This window comes from Dryobates pubescens, chromosome 31, assembly GCF_014839835.1.
Source record: "Dryobates pubescens isolate bDryPub1 chromosome 31, bDryPub1.pri, whole genome shotgun sequence".
NCBI lineage: Eukaryota > Metazoa > Chordata > Aves > Piciformes > Picidae > Dryobates > Dryobates pubescens.
Window position 1 is genome coordinate 4,065,885 of NC_071642.1, and position 26,033 is coordinate 4,091,917.

Consider the following 26,033-nt stretch of genomic DNA (forward strand, 5'->3'; position numbering starts at 1 on the left):
ACATCTCTTCCCATATCCCTCTCATATTCCATCCCATATCCCTCTCACATCTCTTCCCATATCCCTCTCAGTCCCTTCCCATATCCCTCTCACATCCCTTCCCATATTCCTCACAGATCTCTTCCCATATCCCTCTCATATTCCATCCCATATCCCTTTCACATCTCTTCCCATATCCCTCTCAGTCCCTTCCCATATCCCTCACACATCCCTTTCCATATCCCTCTCACATCTCTTCCCATATCCCTCTCAGTCCCTTCCCATATCCCTCTCACATCCCTTTCCATATCCCTCTCACATCTCTTCCCATATCTCTCTCGTATTCCATCCCATATCCCTCTCACATCTCTTCCCATGTCCCTCTCACACACCCCCTACCCTGCATCTCTCCCTGAGTCCTTCCCCCATCCCTCATTCCCTACATCCACAGATTCACCGATCCACAGATCCAGGTTTGGAAGGGATCCTCAACGGGCATCTTGTCCAACCACCCTGCAGGCAGCAGGGAGAGCTCCAACTAGATCAGGCTGCCCAGGGCCACATCAAGTCTGGTCTTGAATGGAGCCTCAACCACCTCCCCGGGCAGCCTGTGCCAGTGTCTCCTCACCTTCACTGTGCAGAACTTCCTCCTGATGTCCAACCTAACTCTGCCCTGCTCCAGTGCCAAACCACTGTCCCTCATCCTATCCCCACAGGCCCTTCTGCACAGTCCCTCCCCAGCCTTCCTCTGGGTCCCCTTCAGATATTGAAATGCAGCTCTAAGGTCTCCCTGGAGCCTTCTCTTCTCCAGGCTGAATAGTTCAAATTCTTTCAACCTGTGTCTGTAGGAGAGGTGCTCCCTCTCTCCCTCCCTCCCTGCATCCCTTGTCTGTGCCTGTCTGTGCCTGCTGTGCCCGCTGTGCCTGCTGCCCTGCCCATGCTGCAGTGCTGAGCTGGGCTCCACGGGAGCTGCTCCAGGGCAGGGTCATTGTTGCACGCCTGGAGTTTGGCCCTGGCTGGCCCTGTCACAGGGCTGGGGGATGCTGATGGTGCTCTTGCTACCTGTGGCTGGGAGCTTGGAGATGAAGCAGTTGTGCAAATAGCCCTTGTGCAGAGTCCTCCCCACATCCCTCCCTAGTGCTCCCATCCTTCCCTGCATCCCTTGTGCTCACATCCCTCTCTGCATCCTTCATGCTTGCATTCCTCCCTGCATCTCTCTTACACACTTCCCTTCCCTCATCCCTCCCTGAATCCTTTCCATATCCCTCATTCCCCACATCCCTCCTTGCATCGTTCCCTGCATCCCTTCCCCATATCCCTCATTCCCCACATCCCTCCCTGCATCCTTCCCTGAATCCCTTCCCCTTATCCCTCATTCTCCACATCCCTCCCTGCATCTCTTCCTGAATACCTTCCCCTTATCCCTCATTCCCCACATCCCTCCCTGCATCCCTCCCTGAATCCCTTCCCCACATCTCTCATTCTCCACATCCCTCCCTGAATCCCTCCTTGAATCCTTCCCCCATCCCTTGTTCCCACACCATTCCCCACATCCCTGTCCGCATCCCGCCGGATCCTCTGCCATGAGGCAGCTGCACAGCTGAGCCGTGCTCGGGGTCCGGGTGCTGTGCAGACCCCTGGTGTGTAATGGGAGTCCGTGGGCGAGGATCGAGTGACCCTAAATGGATTTTCTCCATTAAGGCGGCCCCCAGCAGCCACCAGTTAGCAGCTCCGGGGCTGCGCTCGCAGCCGCCGCCACTTAAAGTGCTCTCCACCGGCGCGGCCGAGAGCTGCTGCCGCAGCGCAGCGCCCACCCGCTGGCACCGCCGAGGTGGGCTCCATCCTGCCGTCCCCGCTCCCTGCAAGCCTCAGGACAGGCACTTTCCTCCTTATGGGGCCAGCGGGTTTCGGGGATGTCCTTCTGGGGGGACATGGGAAGGATGGGAGGATGCAGGGGAGCCTCAGCCCTGGACACCCCAGCTCCCCCCCCAATCCAGAGTTAGCCCTGGGCACCCCAACATCCCCCTGCCACAGCTCGCTGTCGTGGGGATCCCGTGAAGCATGGCAAGGGTCCTCCTGGGCATGGTGGTCTTCCCATGGGCATGGTGGAGGTCCTGAGGGGCATGGTGGGGGTCCTGTGGAGCATGGTGAGGGTCCCATTGGGCATGGCTGGGGTCCCATGGGGCATGGTGAGGGTTCTGTGGAGCATGGTGGAGTTTCTGTGGGAAATGGTGAGGGCCCACAAAGCATGGCACGGGTCCCACGGGCCATGGTGGGGTGCCCATGGGGCAGGGTGGGAGTCCTGTGGGGCACGGTGAGGTTTCCGTGGAGCATGATGAGGGTCCCGTGGAGCATGGCAAGGGTTCCACAGGGCATGGTGGTCTTCCCATGGGGCATGGTGAGGGTACCGCGGGGTACAGTGGGAGTTCCGTGGGGCGTGGTGAGGTTTCCCGGAGGCACGGTGGGTTTCCCATAGGGCATGGGGAGGGTCTTGTGAAGCATGCTGAGGGTCCCATGGGGCGTGTTGGACTTGAGGGAAGGGCGCGGGGCGGGGTGGGGGGGGAGCGAAGGGAAAGGCTCATTCCTGCGCTCAGCCACTACCTGCTTTGCAAGTCGGAGTTCATCATTAGCCGGGAAATAATTAATTGTTGGGCAGACAAAAGGCATCGCTCGGCCCCCCGGGGACCCCGTCAAAGGGAGCTGTCAGGGGCTGGCGTGATAAATTACGGCTCCGCCGGCTCCGCAGCCCCGGCAGCGTCAGGGCTGGCAGGGGAAAAGTCCTGCGTTGTCCTTTGGATTGGGGGTCACCGCGGGGCTGCATCCCCCTTGGCATCCCCTTGGTGACCCGGAGCAGCGGGGCGTTGTTGGCGGGGGTGGCATAGGGATGGGGATGGGGCGAAAAAAACCCCTCCAGATCCCTGCCCTTATGGCACGGCGGTGCCCGCTGTGTCCTTCCTTCCCAACCACGTCCCTCTGGCCACCTTGTCCCCAGCCCCGGCGTCCCGCTGGGCAGCCAGCGCCGCGTCAAGCCGCCGATTTCCACCTCGTCGGCGATTTTTTCGCCGTGATTGCGGGGCCGGCTCTGCCCAGCTCCCGCCGCTCAAATTACCGCGGCCGCGCTCGCCAGCCGAACGCGCTCAGAAATGGCTCCCGCCGCCGGCGTGAAATTTCCTGCAAATTAAAGTGTTGCAAGGTTAAAGAGTCGCCTTGTGCCCCCCGCTGCCCACCCAACTCCCCCTCCCTCCCCCTTTCCCCCACCTCCCCCCCTCAGCCCCGGCCCCGGCAACCGAGACGCTGATGGAAAATCAAGTGGCCGACGACCGAAATCATGCAGAGCTGCGGTTTTATCCCTCCTAATTTGTGTTTCTGGAGCCGAGCAGGCTGGGGAGGGATTGCTGTGGTGCTTGCTTGTGCTGCAGGGACCTGCCGGTGGTCCTGCGGGGACCCTGTGCAGGGAAACTGAGGCACGGGAGCGGTGCTGGCATGGCAGGTCCGAGCCAAGCCTCGATCATGGTGCTGGGGTGGAGCCCATGGAGTCATAGATTCATAGAACGAGTTGGGTTGGAAGGGACCTTAAAGATCGTTCAGTTCCAACAACGCTGCCATGGGCAGGGACATCTTCCACCAGACCAGGTTGCTCAAGGCTGAACAGCCTCAACTCTCCCAGCCTGTCCCCACAGGGGAGGTTCTCCAGCCCTCTGATCATCTTTGGGGCTCTTTGTGGCCTCCTCTGGACCCTCTCCAGCAGCTCCAGCTCCTTCTTGTGCTGGTGGCACCAGAACTGGATGCAGTGCTGCAGGCAAGGTCTCATGAGAGCAGAGCATAGGTAAAGAATCACCACCCTCATCCTCCCAGGGCAGTGATGTTTGTCTCAGAGACCCCAAGGCTATATTGGTCCCCCAGTACCCTTGGCAGCTGGGCAGCTCAGGGTGCTGCTGCTGCCCATTCCACTGCCCAGCCCTCGCTACTCCCAGCTCTGTCCCAGCCACCAGTCCCTGAGCCACGTGGCACAAGTGTCACCACCAGGCTGGGGTGAGCCAGTTTAGGCTTGCAGGCTAGGACAGTGGTGGCCTCTGGGGACAGGTGAGATGGTGGCTGTCACCTGGTGGTGACCGGTGGGTCACTCTGAGCACCTCCCTCCAGCCTGGCAGTGGTGGGGCTGGCAGAGTGGGCACCCCAAAGAAGAGCTTTCCCTCACCTGTGCCATGGCACTGTGAGCTGATGGGGAGGTGACAGTGGATGGGACAATGCCAGAACCATTTATCCAGAGTGAAGAGAATCCCAGGAAGAGCTTTCCCTCACCTGTGCCATGGCAGTGCAAGGTGATGGGGAGGTGACAGCGGATGAGACAGTGCCAGAACCGTTCATCCAGCCTCAAGAGCAACAAGGGCCTGGCACAACCCATGCCACGGTGCTGAGCGCCGACAGCCACGGTGCCGGGGGCCTCTGCAGCCTCAGGCTCTGCCAGGCCCAAGCCTTAACGAGCGCTGGGGCTCGACAGCACTAACGAGGTCAGCCCAGGGAGGGGGGCAGTGTCTGTGGGGGGACTCTTTACCCCATTCCCCTGCGGGAGACCCCCAAACAGAAGCCTTGATCTGGCTGTCGCAGCGGGCAGCGGCGGCGGCGCGGGCGGCGGGGGGCCCGGCTGCGGCCGGGAGATAACCCCCAGCGGCTCCCGTCCCGTGCCCGTTATCAGCGCCCGCCCGCCGCGCCAGACGCGTTAATTAGGGCGCTCAGCGTGAGCAGCCGCAGCCGGGGACGGGCACGCCCGGCCTCGTGCACTGGCTGGCGCGTGGCCTGGCACGCTCCGCCTGGCAGCGACGTGCCCGGGCTCCGCGGAGGGCTGCGTGGCGCTGGGAAGGTGAGGGCAGGATGCGGGCGTGGGGCTGGGATCTCCTGGGTGCTGGTCAGTGGATAAAGGGCGAGGGAGCGAGGGCCAGGCGCTGCTCAGTGGTGCCCAGCGGCGAGGGGGCGATGGGCGCACGCCGGGAGCCAGGAGGTTCCAGCAGAGCAGGAGGGAGAAAGTTGTTTGGTGTGAGGGTGCTGGAGGCCTGGGGCAGGATGCCCAGAGAGGTTGTGGAGTCTCCTTCTCAGGAGGGATTCTAACCCCACCTGGCCATTGTGATCCTGGGCAAGCTGCTGTGGGTGCCCTGCTTGAGCGGGGGGCGGGGGTTGGACTGGATGAGCTCCAGAGGTCCCTTCCAACCCCTGCCATGGTGGGATTCTGGGATGGGTGTGATGGGTACCCACATGCTAGCTCATGGCAGGCTGTAATGATCTGGTGGCCTGTCCTCTGCTTGCCTCCCTGCTGGAGTCCAGTGCCCCTCTCACCTTTGCTGTCAACCAGCACTGTAAACACCTTCTGCCACCGCGGCTCTGCCCTCCCTGGAGCCATCTGGCTGCCTGCTTTTGCACAGCTCCGCTCGCCCTCCCCTGACCCTCTCACTGCTCCCTCCCTCCCTCCCTCCTTCCAGGACTTTCTGTCCTATCTCTGTGCTCCTTGCTGAGACCTGGGGGTCTCTGGCCCCCTGCCATTGCCATGCCCATCCCACCACGTGCATCCCACCTTTCCCATCCCACCATTCCCATTTTGCCATTGCCATCCCACCATTTCCATCCCACCGTGTCCACCCTGCTGTGCCAATCCTGCTGTGCCCATTCTACCATGACCACGACACCATTCCTGTCCCACCATTGCCCATCCTGCCATGCCCATCCTTCCACTGCCATCCCATCACTGCTGTTCCACTCTTTCTGTCCCACTGTGCCTATCCCTCCCTGCCCATCCCACCATTCCCATCTCACCATTCCCATTCCCCCCATTCCCATCCCACCGCTGCTATCCCACCATTCCCATCACTCCGTGGCCAGCTCATCATTCCCAGTACCCCATTCCCACCCCACCATGCCCCTCCCACGGTGCCAACCCCTCCCTCCCTCCCTCCCTCCTTTCCCCCTCCCTCCCCGCCGTGCCCTGCCCGCGGGGGCGCTGCCGGCGCTAACGCAATTCCTGTTCCATTTCCCAGCCGGCGTCTCTCCGGCAATGAATTTTCTGAGCTGATTCAATTTGTGCCGCCCTGGCTGCCTGCCGCCAGCCCCGCAGCCCGCCGGGCGCTGCCTGATCCCTGGAGAGGGTGAGGGGGCAGCTGCGGCTGGAGACACCCCCCCCTCGGCCCCGACCCTCCCCCCCCCCCCCCCCAATCCCAGGTGTCATCCCCCTGGAGAAGAGCTGAGCTGGCAGCACTTCGCCTCCGTGCCACGGGCTGGCGGTGAGGGATGTTGCCACATTCCTGATTGCCGGCTGGTGGTCCTGCGGTGATGCCCAGGGGTGCCTCTGGCCGAGCTGAGCTGTGCCAGGGTGGGAGGGCAGTGGTCAGCCTCTTCTGTGGCCCCTGGGCAGAAGGGATGCAGGGCAGCGTGCCCTGGTCTGGCTGGGATGCCAAGCAGAGAGGATGGAGAGTGGTGAGCTACTGGGACAGGTTGCCCAGGGAGGTGGTGGAGGCTCCATGCCTGGAGACATTCAAGGTCAGACAGGATGTGGCCCTGGGCAGCCTGCTCTGGCTGGAGCTGTCCCTGCTGCCTGCAGGGGCCCTGTTGGACAAGCTGCCCTTTGAGGATCCCTTCCAACCTGATGCAGTCTGAATCTATGGTGCTGGGCTGTGGATCCAGTGGGAATCTGGGGATGCTGTGGCTGAGTGTCTGGCAGGGAGGCCAGGGTGGGGTTCCCAGGGTGGCCCTGGGGCCCTTCACCCACCTTTTACCCCTCAGGATCTCTGTCCTTCCCCAAGCCCTGGCCCATGGTGGCCACAGCAGACATTGGCACAGGCTGCCCAGGGAGGTGGTGGAGTCCCCCATCCCTGGAGGTCTTCCAGAACCCTGTGGCCGTGGCACTTGGGGCCACAGTTTGGTGGCCGTGGTGGGGCTGGGTTGAAGGTTGGACTTGATCACCTCAAAGCTCTTTTTCCAGCTGAAACAATTCTCTGATTCTCTGTCCCCTGCTCCCTCCTGGCCAGCAGAGAGTCCAAGGCAGGGCTGGGTTGCAGGAGGGGAGTGGGGGGGAAGCAGGGGACCTCTGCACCCCCCTCTCTTTATTATTGAGTTTAACCTCCAGTCTTCCTTACATGCCACAGTGCCTGGCACTGGTGCAGAAGCTGCTTTTATGTGCAAATGAGGGTTTTTTTTTTTTAATCTTTGACAGAGAATGTGCTGTGTTTACATAACAGAGGGCCCTGGTACTCTGGAGAGGGCCACTGACAGTGCTGGCAGGAGATGTTAAGAAAGATCTAACATTTCTGATCTCTGGTTAGCCAGAGGCACTGCGAGGCGAGAAGGGAGCAGCAGGGGAGGGTGGCTCTGGGGTGCCAGGGAGGAGGTAGGGGGGAGAGCGACCTGCTTGCTGCTGCTGCTGCTGCTTGGGCTCCAGGAGGGCATAGGGGACGTGGACCTGTGGCAGTGGTGATGATCTAGTTGGGGATGTCCCTGCTTGCTGCAGGGAGGTTGGACAAGATCACCTTTGAGGGTCTCTCTTCCAGCCAGGTGCAGTCGGTGATTCTGGTGTTTCTATGCTGGATTCATCATCCTATTCCCATTTCCATCCCATATCCACCTTATTGCCATTTCCATCCCATTTCCATACCATTCCCATTTCCACCCCATTCCCATTTCCATAGCATTCCCATTTCCACCCCATTCCCATTTCAAGGATGGGAACAGGGTGGTGGCAGAGTCACCGTCCCTAGAGGTCTTTCAGAACTGTGTGGCCATGGCACTTGGTGCCATGGTTTAGTGGCCACGGTGGTGTTGGGTTGAAGGTGGATGGTTGGACTGGATGATATCAAAGGGCTTTTCCAACCCAAAGAATTCCATGAGTGGTTCTCTGGACCAGCCTGGGCAAGCTGCAGGGATGGGCTGGCACTAGAGGGGCCCAGTCTTGGGGCTCATCACAGAATGAAGGGACCTTAAAGATCATCCAGTTCCAACCCCCCTGCCATGGTCAGGGACATCTCCCACTAGCCCAGGTTCCCTGGGGTTCTGGAGCATCCAGCAACCATGGGCTGATCAAAAGGTGGTGGTGAGGCCAAATGTTATTGGCAAAGCCCAAAGCTGGTGGTGAAGCCCAGAACTGGTGGTGAAGCCCAACACTGGCAGCCTGGCAGAAGGGCTCCCAGCATGGTAGGCTCCATCTACTCCAAGGCTCCTGGGGGAGGGGTCCTGCTCCTCTTTGGTAGCATCTTGGGAGGAGTTGGATGTGGTTGGGGGTAAAGTGTCCCCTCCCTAAGCTCACCAGACACCAGCAAAGGGCAGAGCTGCTCCTGGCAGGTTAAGTGGAGAAATGGCAGGGCTGGGAAGGGCTGCCAGGTGAAGAGGCATTAATTCAGGCTGTTAATGGCACTATTGATTAGTCTCAGTGCTGGGCTAACGAGCATCCATGTTAATGAGGGGAGGGTGAGTGGTGGGAATTGTGGCAGCCGGAGCTGTGGTTGGGGGGGGGGGAAGAAGCTCAGGAGGAGCACCCCAAAAAGAGGCTGTGGGGCTGTCCCAAGGGGTTGATCCCCCCAGGGATGGGCTCTGGCAGATGAAAAAATCACAGAGTACACAGAATGGTTTTGGTTGGAAGAGGCCTTTCAGATCATCAAACCCAACCCTTAAACCAGCACTGCCAGGGCACCACCAAACCATGGCCCTCAGCCCCACATCTCCACAGCTCTGAAACCCCTCCAGGGATGGGGACTGCACCACTGCCCTGGGCAGCCTGGGCCAGGCATGGACAGCCCTTTCAGGCAATTAAAATTTCTTTGCTTTAAGAGTGCTCAGGGCTTGGAAGAGGCTGCCCAGGGAGGTGGTGGAGCCCCCATCCCTGGAGGCGTTCAAGGAACCTGTGGCCGCGGCACTCGGGGCCAGGGTTTAGTTGCCATGGAGGTGTTAGGTAGAGGGTTGGACTCGGTGCCCTTAGAGCTCTTTTCCAACCCAGCCAATTCACTGAGCCTCTGATTCTATTTTCCAGACAAGTGAGAAACCTTGTGAGCACAAGGAATAATCCTGTCTGCTCCGTGCTGGCACCACAGGAGCAGCCTGTGGGATCCATCCAGCCGGATCCTGCCTTGTTCATGCTGTGCTGGGTCAGCAGCAGCTCCCAGCTCCTCGGCACTGGTGTTAAAAGCTCTGCTCCTCTGCTCAGGGCTGCTTCCCAGGCACGTTTGCTGCTAACATGCTCCAGCTTCCCTCCTAAGCAGGTGCTGGGCTGGGAAGGGAACCTCCCCAAGGCAGGAGGCGAAATCCATGGCGTGTTCCCGATCCTGTGTGCGGGGAATGGCAGCCCGGAGCCTGGCACAGCGCAGCAGCAGCCCTGGCCCTCTCCTGAAAAGCTTCTCAGGGTTTTGGGGCTTTTTTGAACTTCTTTGCTTTGTTTTCCTTTTCCTTTTCTTGCAAAACACTTGAAAGGCTCCGTGCCTTCCCCCTCCTCTTTCCCAGCAGCTCTCCCTTGCTCTCCTCCCCCAGCACCGTTGCTCCGTGGTGCCAGTGCGGTGCCCACGTCTGGCTTTGTGCAGCCTCCCAGAATTCGGGGGGAGGAAAGGAGGGAGATGAAACCTGGGCTTTCAACTAGCAAAAGCTTTGGGGTGCCCATGGGTATCCTTTTGGGTAGCCCTGCAGTGGGGTACTGGTACCAGGAAGGGGTGCCAGATCTCCAGTGAGACGCCAGCTCTGCAATGGGGGTGCCAACCCCACAGTGGGGTGCCAGCCCTTCAATGGGGTGCCAGCACTGTAGTGAGATGCCAGTTCAGCAATGGGGGTGCCAGCTCTTCAGTGGGGTGCCAGTCCTGGACTGGAGTACTAGTCCCAGCATGAGGTGCCAGCTCTGCAGTGAGGTGCCAGCCCTGAAATGGGGTACTAGTCCCAGAATGAGGTGCCAGCTCTGCAGTGAGGTGCCAGCTCTGCTTTGGAGTGCCAGCCCCACAGTGGGGTGCCAGCACAGTGGGGTGGCAATGAAGCACCAGTCCCATAGTGGGATACCAGCCCCACAGCGGGATACTGGCACTGCTGTGGGGTATCAGCCCCGGCCTGGTGCCAGCTGCCCATAAGGTCCAAGTTGTCCATGAGTGCCTATGGGAAGAGATCTTCCATCCAAGTGGTTTTATCCCTTTCCTGGTGCACCCCAAATGGATTCTGCCCCCACATTCATCAGCTGGGCACGTCTTGTGCCAACCCCTGTGTGGTCTGGAGAGCACTGGTGTGTGTGTGTGTGTCAGTAGCTAGGTTGTCCCTACCAAACAGCAATGGGGCACCCCTGGCACTGTGTGGTCTCTGCCATAGGACTGGCACCGGTGTGGTAGGAAACCCCTCTGACTATGCCAGGGAGCATCTGTGGGCTGTGGCACTGCTGCTCTGCCACCAGGCTGGGCAGGCTGGAGCTTGCACTCAACCAAATCCTGTTTTCTTCTTATAAAGCTTCTCCTGGCTTGGGGGAAGGGGAGATGAAGTGGGAGCTGCTGCTCTTTATCTGGTGGTGAGGCCAAAAGCTGGAGGTGAACCCAAACACTGGCAGCCTGGCAGAAGGTCTCCCAGCATCTTCTCCTCCCTCCCCTCTGCAGCTCCCCATCAGGGGTCCTGCTCCCCTTTGGTAGCATCTCAGGGTGGGTATTGCTCTGGTTGAGGGTGAGGTGCCCCCTCCCTGAGCCATGGCTCAGCAGCCCCCAGCAAAGGTGTTTTGCAGGCTGGAGCTTGCATTTAAGCAAATTTTGTTTTCTTCTCCTTATAAAGCTTTCCCTTGGCCTGGGTGAGGGGTGGGGAGGAGATGAAGTGGGAGCTGCTGCTCTTTATCTGGTGGTGAGGCCAAAAGCTGGAGGTGAACCCAAAACCTGGCAGCCTGGCAGAAGGGCTTCCATCATCTTCTCCTCCATCCCCTCTGCAGCTCCTGGGCAGGGGTCATTTGGTAGCATCTCAGGGTGGGTATTGCTCTGGTTGAGGGTGAGGTGCTCCCTCCCTGAGCCATGGCCACGGTCTGCAGCCCTGGGCAAAGGTTGTTTTTGCAGGCTGGAGCTTGCATTTAAGCAAATTTTGTTTTCTTCTCCTTCTCATAAAGCTTTCCTTTGGCCTGGGGGAAGGGGGTGGTGGTGGTGGGGGGGGGAAAGAGATGAAGTGGGAACTGCTGCTCTTTATCTACGTCTGCAAACAGGCTGAAAGAATAGCTCGGGGTGTACCCATTCATCTCCGCGTCCCCCCTCTGTCGTGCATCCCCTCTCGTCCCACTCCGTCACCCGGGTCCTGTAATATCTTCAACATCTCCCTACAGCAAAAAAAACCCCACCAAACAACCCACCCAGGAGGGGAAAAAAAACCCAACCACCCCCCAAAAACACAAACCCAAACCAAGAGATGCCAATAAAGTGTAAATGGGGGAGTGTTAGCTCTGGAGCATAATGATGGCAATTTAGATGCCAGCCGTAATTTCCCTGCCGTTGCCCCAGGTAACAGGAGCTGTTGTCTCCTGTGGGAGCGGCGGCCGAGCCGGCGCAGGGACGAGGTTAGCGCCGCTCTCCCGCGGCTCCGAGCTGCTGCAGAGGGATTTGCTGTCGTCGCTCTTAAAAGGAGTTGGGGGGGGGGGGGGGGAAGGGAAATGGTCACAAATGGAGGAGCAAGCCCCAGGAGGGCCAAAACTGAGCCGGGTTTAGGGATGGGGGGCGGCTGAGAGGGGGGTTGCTGCTCCCCTTAGTCGTAGGTGGGCTGATGGAGAGTCCTTAGGGCTCAGCCCGCAGTAAAGCAGCTGTGTGTCCCACTCTAGCATGGCAGAGTTGAGCATGGCTTGGGCGATGAGGGCAGGTGGTGTTGCTCGTCCCTGTCCCTGGCCTTGGCCTCATCCCTGTCCCCATCCCTGTCCCAGTCCTTTCTCCTCTCTGTCCCTATCCCTATCCTTATTCCTGTCCTTATCCTTATCCTTATCCTTATCCCTACCCCTATCCCTATCCCTATCCCTATCCCTATCCCCATCCCTATCCCTATCCCCATCCCTATCCCTATCCCCATCCCTATCCCCATCCCCATCCCTATCCCTATCCTCATCCCTATCCCTATCCTCAAGGGTACAGCCCTTGATGCAGCACCTGCAGTGCTCAGGGTGGCACCCACAGCCCTTGAGGTGGCACCCACAGCCCTCAGGGTGACACACACAGTCCTGGAGGTGGCACACACAGCCCTTGAGGTGGCACTCACAGCCCTCAGGGTGACACACACAGTCCTGGAGGTGGCACACACAGCCCTTGAGGTGGCACCCACAGCCCTCAGGGTGACACACACAGTCCTGGAGGTGGCACACACAGCCCTCAGGGTGACACACACAGTCCTGGAGGTGGCACACACAGCCCTTGAGGTGGCACCCACAGCCCTCAGGGTGACACACACAGTCCTGGAGGTGGCACCCACAGCCCTCAGGGTGACACTCACAGTCCTGGAGGTGGCACCCACAGCCCTTGAGGTGGCACCCACAGCCCTCAGGTGACACACACAACACTTGAGGTGGCACCTGCAGCCCTCAGGGTGGCACCCACAGCCTGACTCACCCAACAAATCATCAACTGGTGGGCACAGCACTCCAGCATCTGGGCATTTCCAAAGTGAATTGAATCCTGCCACTGCTATCCCTGCCTTTTGGTTTATTCCTGCTGGATTTTCCTTGATGCCACCTTTCCCACTCTGCCAGGATGCTCCCCGGGCCTGGCTGGGCCAACAGCAGTCCCTGAGCAGTGGCATCACCGGTGCCAGTGCCAGCTGAAGGGGTGCTGGTGCTGGGGGAAGAGCTCAGCAGCTGGTTTTGCATGGGAATTTGCATACATTACCCACAGTGCCCTGCACTGCCCAGTCCTGCCTGTGCCAGCTCTTCCTTCTGCCACGTGCCCCGGCTCACTGTCACCACATGGTGCCAGTGTGGCAGAGCTGGTGGCTTCTGCTGCACCCCCTGAAAGCTCCCTGGGGAAAAAAGCTGCTTTCAGAAGGAGCAAAGCTGGGAGTCATGGCAGAGCTGGCTCTGTGCCATGGGCACGGTGCCCGCTGCAGGACTGCCTGTGCCATAAAGCTGCTGCTCGGTGGTGTGGCTGAGGCAGGGCTCAGGGATGTTGATGCCAAGGTCTAGCTGGGGCAGGCCAGGCTGGCCCTGGTGACAAAGGAAACAAGAAGTGTGTGTCAGAGCTGGTGGCGCTGGGCAGCTCGTTCATCCTGCTCTGTGCCAGCTGCTGCTGGGCACAACTGGTGCCATGGGGGCTTGGTGGGCTGCTGGGGGTCCTTAGGGCTCAGCCCATAGTAAAGCAGTTGTGTGTCCCACTCTGGCATGGCAGCGTTTGGGATAGTTTGGGCAATGAGGGCAGCTGATGCTGCTCATCCCTGTCCCAATTCCTGTCCCCATCCCTGTCACTGTCCCATCCCTGTCCCTATGCCTCTCTATATCCCTGTCCCCATCCCTGTCTGCATGCCTGTCACTATCCAAGTCCCCTATCCCTATCCTTGTCACCATCCCTGTCCCTGTCCCTATCCCCATCCCCATCCCAGTCCCTATCCCTATCCCCAGTGCTTTCTCTATCCTTATGCCTGTCCCCATCCCCATCCTTGTCCCCTGTCCCCATCCCCATCTCCATCCCTGTCCCCTATCCCCTATCCCCATCCCCATCCCTGTCCCCTATCCCTATCCCCATCCCTGTCCCCCATGCTCATCCCTGTCACCCATCCCTGTCCCCCATCCCTGTCCCCTATCCCCATCCCTGTCCCCTATCCCTATCCCCATCCCCATCCCTGTCCCCCATGCCCATCCCTGTCCCCCATCCCTGTCCCCTATCCCTATCCCCATCCCCATCCCTGTCCCCCATGCCCATCCCTGTCCCCCATCCCTGTCCCCTATCCCTATCCCCATCCCCATCCCTGTCCCCCGTGCCCATCCCTGTCCCCCCTCCCTGTCCCCTATCCCCATCCCTGTCCCCTATCCCTATCCCCATCCCCATCCCTGTCCCCCATGCCCATCCCTGTCCCCCATCCCTGTCCCCTATCCCTATCCCCATCCCCATCCCTGTCCCCCGTGCCCATCCCTGTCCCCCATCCCTGTCCCCTATCCCCATCCCTGTCCCCGCCCCCGCCGCGGGCCGCCCCGGGGCTGTCAAGCAGCATTAAGGCCACTGTGACCTGCGGTCGGAGGGAGCTGTCTCCGTCACTCCGATCACTGTAATCGGAGCTGCTGAATATGGAGCTGGGCTCCCAGCTTTGCCGTCGAGATAAATATTGAGATTAAAGCTGTCAGGGCTGCCCAGGTGACAGTGACACCTGCTCTGCTGCTATCTCACCCAGCAGCTCCCAGGGCTGGATGCAGCCCTGCGTGGCACCACATGGCACCAGGGAGTCCACCCTGGCCCCAAAGAGACAGGCACTGGAGCAGGGGAGGTGTGGTGGTGTCCCCATCCCTGGAGGTGTTCAAGAGACATGGACATGGCACTTGGGGCCATGGTGGCACTGGCTGGACTGGATGATCTGAGAGGAGTTTTCCAACCCAAACGTTTCTCTGTGGTTCTGTGTGCTGGGCATGGGGGGAGGAAGGTGATGGAGGTGTGTGCAGTGGGGAGGATGTGGGGGCTGAGGCTCAGGGTGGTGTTCATCGCTCTGCTGCTGCCTGTGCTCTAGGAGTCTGGCTGCTGGGAGGGATGAGCTGCAGCCTTGGGCTTCCCACCTATAAATTGGGATGGTGATCAGGGTGTTTCCCCCCAAAAACCTTCTGTCCTTCTCCTGCCCAGGGAGGTGGAGGAATCATCTTGGCACTGTTGTGGGCAAGGGGATGGAGTTGTGGCTGGCCCCTCCCTGGAAGTGTTCAAGGCCAGGCTGGATGAGTCTTGAGCAACCTGGGCTGGTGGGAGGTGTCCCTGCCCATGGCAGGGGGTTGGAACTGGATGATCTTGAAGGTCCCTTCCAACCCAACCCATTCTGTGTTTCTGTGGGGTGAGAGGGATGCTTGCCCCCTCTGGTCCAACACTGGGGTGGAAGCATTCCAGAAACGTGTGGACATGGCACTCGGGGCCGTGGTTTGCTGCTTGTGGTGATGTTAGGCTGAGTGTTGAACTCGGTGACCTCAGAGGTCTTTCCCAACCCATCCAGTTCCACTTTTTAAGCTGTTTTCCAGCCCAAACCATTCCAGGACCGGTCTGCAAGCGACCCGTGCCCCTGGAGTGCAGGGCTGGGAGCCCCTCTTGCCCGTGGCCCCGTGGTGGTGCCCGTCCCCTCCCTCAGAGGTCTTTCCCAACCCATCCAGTTCTGCCTTTTAAGCTGTTTTCCAGCCCAAACCATTCCAGGACCGGTCTGCAAGCGACCTGTGCCCCTGGAGTGCCCGGCTGGGAGCCCCTCTTGCCCGTGGCCCCGTGGTGGTGCCCGTCCCCTCCCTCGGAGGTCTTTCCCAACCCATCTAGTTCCTCCTTTTAAGCTGTTTTCCAGCCCAAACCATTCCAGGACCGGTCTGCAAGCGACCTGTGCCCCTGGAGTGCCCGGCTGGGAGCCCCTCTTGCCCGTGGCCCCGTGGTGGTGCCCGTCCCCTCCCTCCCGCTCGTTCCTTCTTTATTTTTTTAATTAGCTGATTCGCTATCTGGCACCGGAGAGCCTTCCCAGCCGCCGCGCTCAGGAAACCTCATTAACACAGATCAAAAGGAGCTTTTAATGATTTATAAAGGTGCAGCAGTTTGGAGAAATTAAATAATTTAGGTGGTGTGTGTACGGCTGCTCCCTCAGGACCGCATTACAGCCTCTCCGTGAGCTGCAGCCCGAGCCGTGCCTCTCACCACCTACCCCCTCCCCTCACCAGCTCGGCCCCGGCACCGCTGTCGCCGCGGCCGCCGCCGGCGCCGCTGCCGCCGCCGCCGCCGCCGCCGCGCTGGGGATGCTGCCGGAGCGTGCTCGGTGCCGCGCGGTTCCCCCTGGGGCTGGGGCTCAGCACTACAGGGCCAAGGTGGTTCCTGCCCTAACTGTTGAGCAGCGTCTTGTTCACCGAAGCGCAGAATGGGAGGGGTTTGGAGGGGAGCTCTGGAGAGCATCCAGTCCGACCCCAAGCCAGGGCAGGGGCAGGTGGAGAGGGTCACCCAGGAGCACATCCAGGTAGGGTTTGAAGGATCCAAGGATGGAGACTCCACCACCTCTCTAGGCAGCCTGCTCCAGGGCTCTACCACCCTTCAGTTCCAGAAGTTCCTCCTCATGTTCAGATGGTACCTCTGATGGGCAAGTTTGTGCCCACTGCCCCTTGGCCTGGCACTGGGCACACCCTGGTGCCATGCTCCTGACAGCCACCCTTGCAGTATTGCTCAGCACTGATCAGATCCCCCTCAGGCTGCTCTTCTCCAGCCTAAACCCCCAATTCTCTCAGCCTGCCCCCACCAGAGAGGTTCCACTGCCCTCAGCACCTTTGTAGCCCTTTGCTGTGCCCTCTCCAGCCACTCCCTGTCCTTCAGGCACTGTGGCTTGCCTGGGTTGGGATGCCAGGAGCCACCAGCACAGCCCAGTGAGGTTTGGGATGGGAAGTGACAGGTGCTGGTGGCACTGCCAGGGTGGCCATGCTTGCTTTCCAGCTGTGCTCTCCAGCTATTCTACCAACATAGTTAGAATCAACCTTGGCACTGCTGTGGGCACTGGGATGTGGTTGGCCACTTCCTGGAGGTGTTGAAGGTCAGGCTGGATGAGGTCTTGAGCAACCTGGGCTGGTGGGAGGTGTCCCTGCCCATGGCAGAGGGTTGGAACTGGATGATCTTGAAGGTCCCTTCCAACCCAACCCATTCTGTGGTTCTGTGGAGTGAGAAGGATGCTTGACCCCACTGGACCAACACTGGATGGAGCCAGGTGTCCCAGTGCACCCAGCTCCATCCCCTCCCAAACTCCCACTTTGGCCACTACCTCTCTTGAGCAGGGAAAATTAATCTTCCAGGAGGTTCAGCTTGGAGATTAGGAACAATCTCTTCCCAGCAAGGGTTCTCAGGCACTGACTGCCACAGGCTGCCCAGGGAGGTGGTGGAGTCACCATGCCTGGAGGGGTGACAGAGCTGCAGGGATGTGGTTTGGTGGCAGTGGCTCAGCAGCAGCGGTGGTGGCACTGTGAGCTCTGGGTGAGAGGTTGGTCTGGATGATCTCTTGATGATCTTGTGATGATCTCATCCAACCTCAACACTTCTATGGTTCTATGACCCTGGGACCAGCAGGTGGCCACAGTGCTCTCACCCCTCCTGCCTTTGGCACCCCACGGGCTGGCTGCAGTCTCCTGTGCCAGGGTGGTGCCAAGTTCTCCAAGGAGACTGAGAAGCAGTTGGGAGCAACCAGATTAGGCATTCCTGACGTGCTGTCCATCAGCAGCTACGGACATGCTGGGACCCAACCCTGCGCTGGCATTACTGGAGGAAAGAGCCTTGAGGCTGCAGGGGGGAGCCTGGGGAATGCATCTCCAGTGGGGGCCATTCCCTGCCACCCCCTCCAGCACCAGGGAGCAGCTTTTGTGCCTTTCTTGTGTCTATTTCCCCCCCTGGCAGGGGCGGGCAGGTGGTGTTGGTGGGGCTGGCGCTGACCACTGGGGTGCTGCCTTTTCAGCAGGTTGTGTTCAGAGGGGGAGGTTGGGGGGCTGGGGAGGTGGGGGTGGGTTGTGGTGGTGGTGGTGGGGGGAGGCTGCTGTGTTTTATTTTGCTCTGTAATAGGCTTATTACTGCTGATCACGCTGTGACCATTTGAATGAAGGAGATTTGAGGAGATGAAAGCTTCAGGGAGATTTTAAGTATCTCAGCGCCTGGCCCCTTGCAAGGACCTGGTGCCCTTGGAGCTGGGTGACCCCCCCACATCCTCCTCTCCAGCAGCACCTTGTCCCAGATTTTCACCTCACTTCCCCCCACCTTTCCCAGCCCCCCCCCCCCCCTTTCCTAACCCTTCCAGTGGTTCCACAGCTCCTAATTTCCAGCCTCAATTTATTCATGGCCGGTTTATACCCATTTGTTTATGTGCCAACAGTGTTCTTCAGCTTAAATAGCTCTTTTCCATCCATAATATCTCCTCTCCTCCTCCCCCCTCCCCCCCCCCCCCCCTATTTCAGCAATCATATCTCTTTTCAAGCTGTTCAGCAAAGAAAAAGCTGAATTATTTAACCCTTGGGACACTGCCTGGTCATGCAGGGGGTAGAGAGACACAAACAGGAGTTGCTGCCCTTCTAACAGGGGTTTTGGAGGGGGAAGATACAAAGGGGAAACTGAGGCATGGCCCTGGGAGTAAGGACTAGGGAACAGGTTGCCCAAGGGGGTTGTGGCTGCCCCCTCCCTGGCCAGGTTGGATGAGGCCTTGAGCAACCTGAGGCTGGTGGGAGGTGTCCCTGCCCGTGGCTGGGGGTTGGAGCTGGGTGATATTGAAGGTCCCTTCCAACCCCAAACCATTCTGTGATGAGAGTTGGGGGTCTCCAGACACCCAGGGGCTGGGGGAGCTGCAGGGGTTTCAGGCACAGAAGGGTTGGCTCTGCTGTACAGGGGAGAGAGTGCTCCAGGTGAGGATGGCTCCAGGTGTGCAGGATGGGCTCTTGGGTTGTGGGGTTTTTTTCCCCAAGAGGTGAAAACTTTGGAAGGCAACAGGTCAGGCACTGGAGCAGGCTGCCCAGGGAGGTGGTGGAGTCCCCATCCCTGGAGGTGCTCAGGAAAGGTGTGGCCATGGCACTGGGGACAGGGCTTGATGGCCATGGTGGGGTTGGGCTGCTGGTCAGACTGGATGAGCTTAGGAGGCTTTTCCAGCCCCCAAATTCTATGATTCTAGAGGGTGTCCACCCAAAGAGGGTATCCTGGCAAGGCCTTGGTTTGTCCCTGGGGGGTTTCCATCACCAGAGCCCAAATGTGGAGGGGCTGTAGAATCACAGAATAATTTTGGTTGGAAGAGGCCATTAAGGTCAAGTCCAGCCCTTAACCCAGCACTGCCAGGTCCCCACCAAACCATGGCCCTCAGAACCACATCCCAATGGCTTTGAAACTCCTTTAGGGATGGGGACCCCACCACTGCCCTGGGCAGCCTCAGCCAGGTCTCCCCTCAGCCTCTTCTTCTCCCCACTAAACACCCCCAGCTCCCTCAGCTGCTTCTCCAGACCCTTCCCCAGCTTCATTGCCCTTCTCTGGACCTGCTCCATCTCCTCAATATCCTCCTGGGAGTGAGGGGCCCCAGACTGACCCCAGGATGCGAGGTGCAGCCCAGGGAGACTATCCCTGCCCTGCTCCTTTCCCGCTGGCCACACCACCGCTGGTCCAAGCCTCGGGGCGAGCCAAGGCGGCGAGCAGGCTGCAGGGTCCCCAGCCCGGAGCGGAGCAGCCGGGGCTGTCAGGCAGCGCTAACGGTAACGAATGCCCCTAATGAAGCACCCAATTAGGCAGGATCCCGGCGCTAATGGTAGCTGACAGAGCTGCAAGCTGCGAGTAGTCAGTTGTCAAGTGGAACATCCCGCCGGGGTGAGGCTGGAGCCGGCTCCATCCGTCTCTGTCAGGGAAAAACAATGCTCCCACCTTAACCCCTTTGGTGGTGGCCGAGATCTGGGCCCCTTCAGCGGGGCTCTGGTGGCCGTGGTGGGTGGTGGTGGCATCAGCCCCGGTGATGGTACCAGCCCCATACCGTGGCATCGCTCCTGGTGAAGGCATCATCCCATTCCCACTGCAGGCACTGGAATAAGCTGCACAGGGAGGTGGTGGAGTCCCCATCCCTGGAAGTGTTAAAGAAACCTGTGGCCATGGCATGTGGGGACAGGGTTTGGTGGCCATGGTGGGGTTGGGTGGGCTTTTCCAACCTGTTATTCTGTGGTTCTGTGATCCCATGGTATCAGCTTTGGGAATGTCATCATCCTGTTCCCGTGGCATCAGCCCCATCCCATGGCATCATCTCTGGTGAAGGCATCTTCCCATTCCCATAGCATTGGTCCCAGTGATGGCATCATCCCATTCCCATGGCATCATCCCTGGTGAAGGCATCATCCCATTCCTATGGCATAAGCTCCATTGGTGGCATCATCCCATTCCCATGACACTGGCCTCAGTGATGGCATCATCCCATTCCCATAGCATTGGTCCCAGTGATGGCATCATCCCATTCCCATGGCATCATCCCATTCCCTTGGCATCATTCCTGATGAAGGCATCATCCCATTCCCATGGCATGCTCCCTGGTGCAGGCATCATCCCATTGCCATGGCATCAGCCCTGGTGCTGGCACCGTTGCTGCTGTGCCAGGAGGGATCTCTCCTCTCTCCCTGCAATTCCTGCAGACCAAAGTGCCAGGGGTCTGCCCTGCACTGCTGTCCACGTGGCAGCTGCCACAGCCCTGCTTGGGGGCACACACTCTATGAGCACCCCCTGCTCCCACACTCCCTGCCCCCCAAACCCTTCTCTTGTCCCCCTGAAAACGCTGAGCTGGGCAGGCAGGGGGTGGGGATGGGGACGCTGAGGAGCAAGAGGCAGGCTTGGCTGGTGGGGGGGGGAGAGGAAACAGCTGGATCTGGGGGGGGGTCTCTCCAGTGCTTGATGAGGAGCCCAGACCCACCCCCACCCCCCCCAGCCTGTGGTGCACCATTCCTAGAGCCCCCTTCAGCCTCCCCACCTGAGCTGAACCCTTCCCTGCAGCCCATTTCTCAGCCTGGATTGGGCTCCTGCCATTCTGTTGCTTTCCCTCTTCCCTCCCTCCCTCCCTCCCTCCCTCCCCCCCCCCCGTTATTATTATTATTTTTATTACTATTAAACAAATTTATTCTCATTCCCCTGAGCCCTCCTGGTCCCTTTCACCTTTCCTGGCCCTTTAAAACCCATCATTAAAATAAATAATTCCTTTAACAAATGAAAGGCAGAGAAGAAGAAGAGGAAGGAAGGAAGGGAGGGGGGGGGGGGGGGTTGGTTGTTTTGAGTTTGGGTTTTTTTGGGGGGGGGGGTGGGGAAAGGACTTTAAAATGATTTTCTTTTCTATTTCTCTTGTTTTCTCTACCTTTGAAAATTATTTCCTCTCCCCCCCCCCCCCCCCCCCCCCCAGAATCTCAATCCTTTGTATGAATTTTACATCTTTTTTGGGCTGTTACCTTGCCAGGGGCAGGGTTGGCACAAGGCAAGAGAAGGAGAAAGGAAGAGAGAGAGAGAGAGAGGGAGAGGGAGTGAAACCCTTCTCCTTAATTAGTGCTGGTCCCTGTGTGATCAGAGTTGCTTATGAAGCAGGTAATGAGCTGGAGGGGGGGTGGCTGCCCCCCCTTGGCTGCTCCAGTGAGGCTGGCACGTCAGCCTTGCCCCCCACCTTATCTCCCATCTTCCCTTTTTTGGGGGTGCTTGGGTACCTTTTGGGGCACCTTACAGCTTCAGCACTGAGCTGTCATAGGGATAGACCTTGAAGCATCTCATGTGATGAGTTTGAGGTGGTCTCAGCCTTGCTGTGTCACTTCAGGGCACTCAGGTGGGCACAGGGGGGGTTGGGGAGCCCCTAAAGATGCTGCTTTGGGGTGGTTGAGGGGGTCTTGGATCACTGTCCCCATCCCACACAGACCCCTCCAAGTGCTGCCCACCCCCAACCCCACATCATGCCAAGGCTGGGGGGAGTCATGGTGGGGGGGAGGGTCATGCCCCAGGAGCCTCAAATTAATTAGCAATGTGCTGGGGTGGTGGTGGGCAGGAAGCCCAGCTGCCAGGCTGGCTCCTGGGGCAGCTGGTGGCATTTGCTGGGCAGGAGCAGCAGAGCTGCTGCTCAATGGTGATGGCAGTGCCAACGTGCCCCAGCGGGGTGCACTTTGGGGATGGGGGCTGGGCTGCAGGGGTCTTCCTGAGGAGCTGACGCTGGGGGGGGAGGGAGGGGGACTGCCAGGTGGGATCTGCTGGCATGTGCCAGAGCTCCCCAGCGCCACTCAGCCTTTAATGTCTCAGGTGAGCAGTGCCAGAAAGGGAAGTGACGCTGGGATGGCAGTGCAGGGCTGCGGCGGTGCCAACGCTGCCAACGTCAGCAGTGATCTCTGTGGGCTCACTGCCAAGTGCTGCCATTTGTTGGGTGGAAAGCAAAGAGGCACCTGGGATCATCTTGGTTACTGGGGGTGATGGGGTGGGCAGGGGGCTGGGGGAACTGGGAGAGGGTGATGGGAGGAGGAGAGCAGTGCCAGGCTGGGCTGGGCTGGATCGGGGCACGGGCAAAGCACGGTTTTGGCCTGCCAAGGGCTGTTGGCATTGCCATGGTGGGATGTGGGGAAATGCAGCCTTGCTGTATTGGAAGGGTGGTCAGGGATTGGCACAGGCTGCCCAGGGAGGTGGTGGAGTCCCCATGCCTGGAGGTGTTCCAGAACCCTGTGACCATGGCACCTGGGGCCATGGTTTGATGGCCACGGTGGGGTTGGGTTGCTGCTCGGACTGGATGATCTCAGAGAGCTTTACCAACCTATTCTTCATAGGTTCAGGTGACAGAAGGAGAGGAAATGGCCTGAAATTGCGCCAGGGGAGGGTTAGGTTGGAGCTGAGGAACAATTTCTTTGCTGAAAGAGTGGGCAGGGGGCTGGAGGTGTCCAAAGACCACCTGGGACATGGCACTTGGGGCCACGGTTCGGTGGCCACGGCGGCGCTGGGTGGAGGGTTGGGTGCTCCTCACTCCCACTGGGATTGGCTGGGAGCTGATTCTATTCCCCATCCAGGGGTCACTGGGTGAGGAACGAACGAAGGCACCGACCCCGTTGCCCTGCAGCAAGGAGCTGCCAGGCAGGCAGAGAGCAGAGACCCTCAGAAGGCCTCCCAGCAGTCACCCCAGGACGTCAGGGCTCGGGAAGGGGGGGAGGGGGATACCTGCTGGCCATCCATCCTCTGCTCCTGCCGCAGGTTCCACCGCGGGGACTACACGGTGGAGGTGAGCATCAACGACTACCTGGACATCTACTGCCCGCACTACGAGGAGCCCCTGCCCGAGCGCATGGAGCGCTACATCCTCTACATGGTCAGCTTCGAGGGGCACTCCTCCTGCGACCACCGGCAGCGCGGCTTCAAGCGCTGGGAGTGCAACCGCCCCGACTCCCCCAGCGGCCCCCTCAAGTTCTCCGAGAAGTTCCAGCTCTTCACCCCCTTCTCGCTGGGCTTCGAGTTCAGGCCCGGCCACGAGTACTACTACATCTGTGAGTGCCTGGGAGGCGGCTTCCTTGCCTGTCCGGGGGGTCTCTGGGGGAGGAAGGGGTGGAGGCACCAACCTATAGCAAGGAGATGGCAGACAGGCAGAGGGCAATGAACCTCAGAGGTCAGAGAAACATTCAGGTTGGAACAGACCCTCGGGATCACCAAGTGCAGTGTGGTTGGTGGGTTTATTCCCCTTCCAGGCTGCCATTAGGGGAGGAATGAAGGCACCAAGCCTGTTGCCCTGTAGCAAGGAGATGGCAGACAGGCAGAGGGCAGAGACTCTCAGAGGTCAGAGAATCACAGAAAAGTTCAGGTTGGATGCCCAGTGCCAGGACAAGAGGGGAAAGGGTGGAAGCTGAGGCATAGAAGTTCCAGCTCTTCACCCCCTTCTCGCTGGGCCATGAGTATTACATCTGTGAGTGCCTGGGAGGCTGCTTCCTTGCCTGTCTGGGAGGGTCTCTGGGGGAGGAAGGGGTGGAGGCACCAACCTACAGCAAGGAGATGGCAGACAGGCAGAGGGCAGAGACTCTCAGAGGTCAGAGAAACATTCAGGTTGGAATAGACCCTCAGGATCACCAAGTGCAGTGTGGTGGTTGGGTTTATTCCCTATCTGGGGGTCACTGGGTGAGGAATGAATGGAGGCATCAACCTTGTTGCCCTATAGCAAGGAGATGGCAGACAGGCAGAGGGCAAAGAACCTCAGAGGTCAGAGAATCACAGAGACATTCAGGTTGGATGCCCAATGCCAGGTCAAGAGGGAAAAGGGTGGAAGCTGAGGCATAGAAGTTCCAGCTCTTCACCCCCTTCTCGCTGGGCTTTGAGTTCAGACCTGGCCATGAGAACTACTACATCTGTGGGTACCTGGGAGGTGATTTTGTTGCTTATCCTGGGAGTGGAGGCAGGAATGGAGGCACCAACCCTGTTGCCCTAGAGCAAGGAGATGGCAGACAGGCAGAGGGCAATGAACCTCAGAAGTCAGAGAAACTTTCAGGTTGGAACAGACCCTCGGGATCACCAAGTGCAGTGTGGTTGGTGGGTTTGTTCCCCATCCAGGCTGCCATTAGGGGAGGAATGAAGGCACCAAGCCTGTTGCCCTATAGCAAGGAGGTGGCAGACAGGCAGAGACTGTCAGAAGTCAGAGAATCACAGAAACAGACCCTCAGGATCACCAAGTCCAACCCAGAGCCCTGCTCTGCAAGGTTCAGCCCTAAACCACAGCCCCAAGCACCACATCCAAACCACCTTTAAAGACATCCAGGGTTGGTGACTCCACCACCTCCCTGGGCAGCTCATTCCAATCCCTGACCACTCTTGCTGGGAAAAATATCTTCCCACTGTCCAGTCTCCAGTGTTGGAGCTGAGGAACAATTTCTTTGCTGCCAGAGTGGTCAGGGCTTGGCACAGGCTGCCCAGGGAGGTGGTGGAGTCCCCATGCCTGGAGGTGTTCCAGACCCCTGTGGCCATGGCACTTGGGGCCATGGTTTGGTGCCCACGGTGGGGTGGGGTTGGACTGGGTGCTCTCAAAAGGCTTCTCCAACCCAAGCAATTCTGAGTCTCTGCCACCTCCTCACCCTCTGGAGCCAGCCTTGTGCTTATCTTTCCTTTCTTATTTCTCTCCCTTCTTTTTTTTCCCCTCTCCTCCTCCTCCTCCTCCTCCTCCTCCTCTACAGCAGCTGTTTGCAGCCCACTTCATTTGTTCCTTTTATCTCTATTAAATTACCATCCTGACTCCCCCCTCTCCCTTCTCCCCCTCTCAAATGTCACTGGTGAGTGGCTGCAGAAGCCACTTTGCTCCCCTTCCAACCTCCCCCCTCCCCTCCCTCCCCCCCCCCCCCCCCCCCAGCCAGCTCTGCTCTGCTTTTCTTTCTGTTTTTGCTTCCTTTAATGTGGTTTGGAGGAGCTGGCAGCAGGCTAGAGGGGCACTGGGGGGGCACTGGGGGCTGCCAGCACCGTTAGGATTCCCCTCATGTGGAACAGTGGAAATTAGCCTCTTGGAGGAGCCCTCTTTAGCAGCCAGGAAAGCAAAGCAATCACCTCCTGTGCCAGCCCTGCCGCCCACAGCGGCCTCAGCCCCCCAGGCACGGGCATGGGGTGGTGCCAGCTGCTGGGTCAAGGGCACTGGAGGAGCCTGAGGAGGCAGATGAGAGAGAGAGGGAAATAGGGGTGGGAAATAGGGGTGCTGAGGGGGGTGATTTGGCACAGTGTGGCATGGGATGGCACAGTGTGATGTGGAGTTGCACAGTATGGTATGGTCTGGCACAGTATGGCATGGCATGGCACACTATGGTATGGTAAGGCTCAGTATGGCATGGCATGGCACAGTATGGTATGGTATGGCACAGTATGGTATGGCACAGTATGGTATGGCATGGCACAGTGTGATGTGGGAGGGCACAGTATGATGTGGTATGGCATGGCATGGGATGGCACAGTAGGATGTGGGAGAGCACAGCATGATGTGGCATGGCGTGGCACAAGATGGCATGGCACAGCAAGGCATGGTATGCCACAGCACAACATGGCTTGGCACCCTATGGCATGGCATGGCCCAGTGTGGTATGGCATGGTATGGCATGGCATGGCACAGTATGACATGGCATAGCCTGGTATGGTATAGCATGACACACCATGGCATGGCACATAATGTGGTGTGGCAGGGCATGGCACCACACAGCATGGCATGGCACAATGGTGCCAGTGGCTCCTCTGGGGCTGCCCTGTGGTTTGGTGGAAACCAAACTGAGGCCTGTGGAGCAATGAGGGGCAGCCCCCCCACTGCCTCCCCCTATCCCTCTCTGCCCCCCATGCCACCAGCCAGGCCCAGGACCCTGATGTGTCCCCGCTGGTGGTGCCCAGTGCCACCTGAGGGACTCTGTGTGTGGATTTCTGTCTCCCAGGGTGGGATTTTCATTCTGGGTCATTATCCCCCACTCAGCACCC

At 59.2% G+C, this 26,033-nt stretch overlaps 1 protein-coding gene across 1 annotated transcript in view; it reads left to right on the top strand.

The window, feature by feature from the left end:
• EFNA2 (ephrin A2) overlaps window positions 1-26,033 on the top strand; it is a 61,629-nt gene that overhangs the window by 33,741 nt on the left and 1,855 nt on the right. Inside the window, exon 2 of the mRNA XM_054175381.1 lies at window positions 22,806-23,095. Coding sequence (XP_054031356.1) covers window positions 22,806-23,095 — 290 coding nt within the window. The remainder of the gene's footprint in view (window positions 1-22,805; window positions 23,096-26,033) is intronic.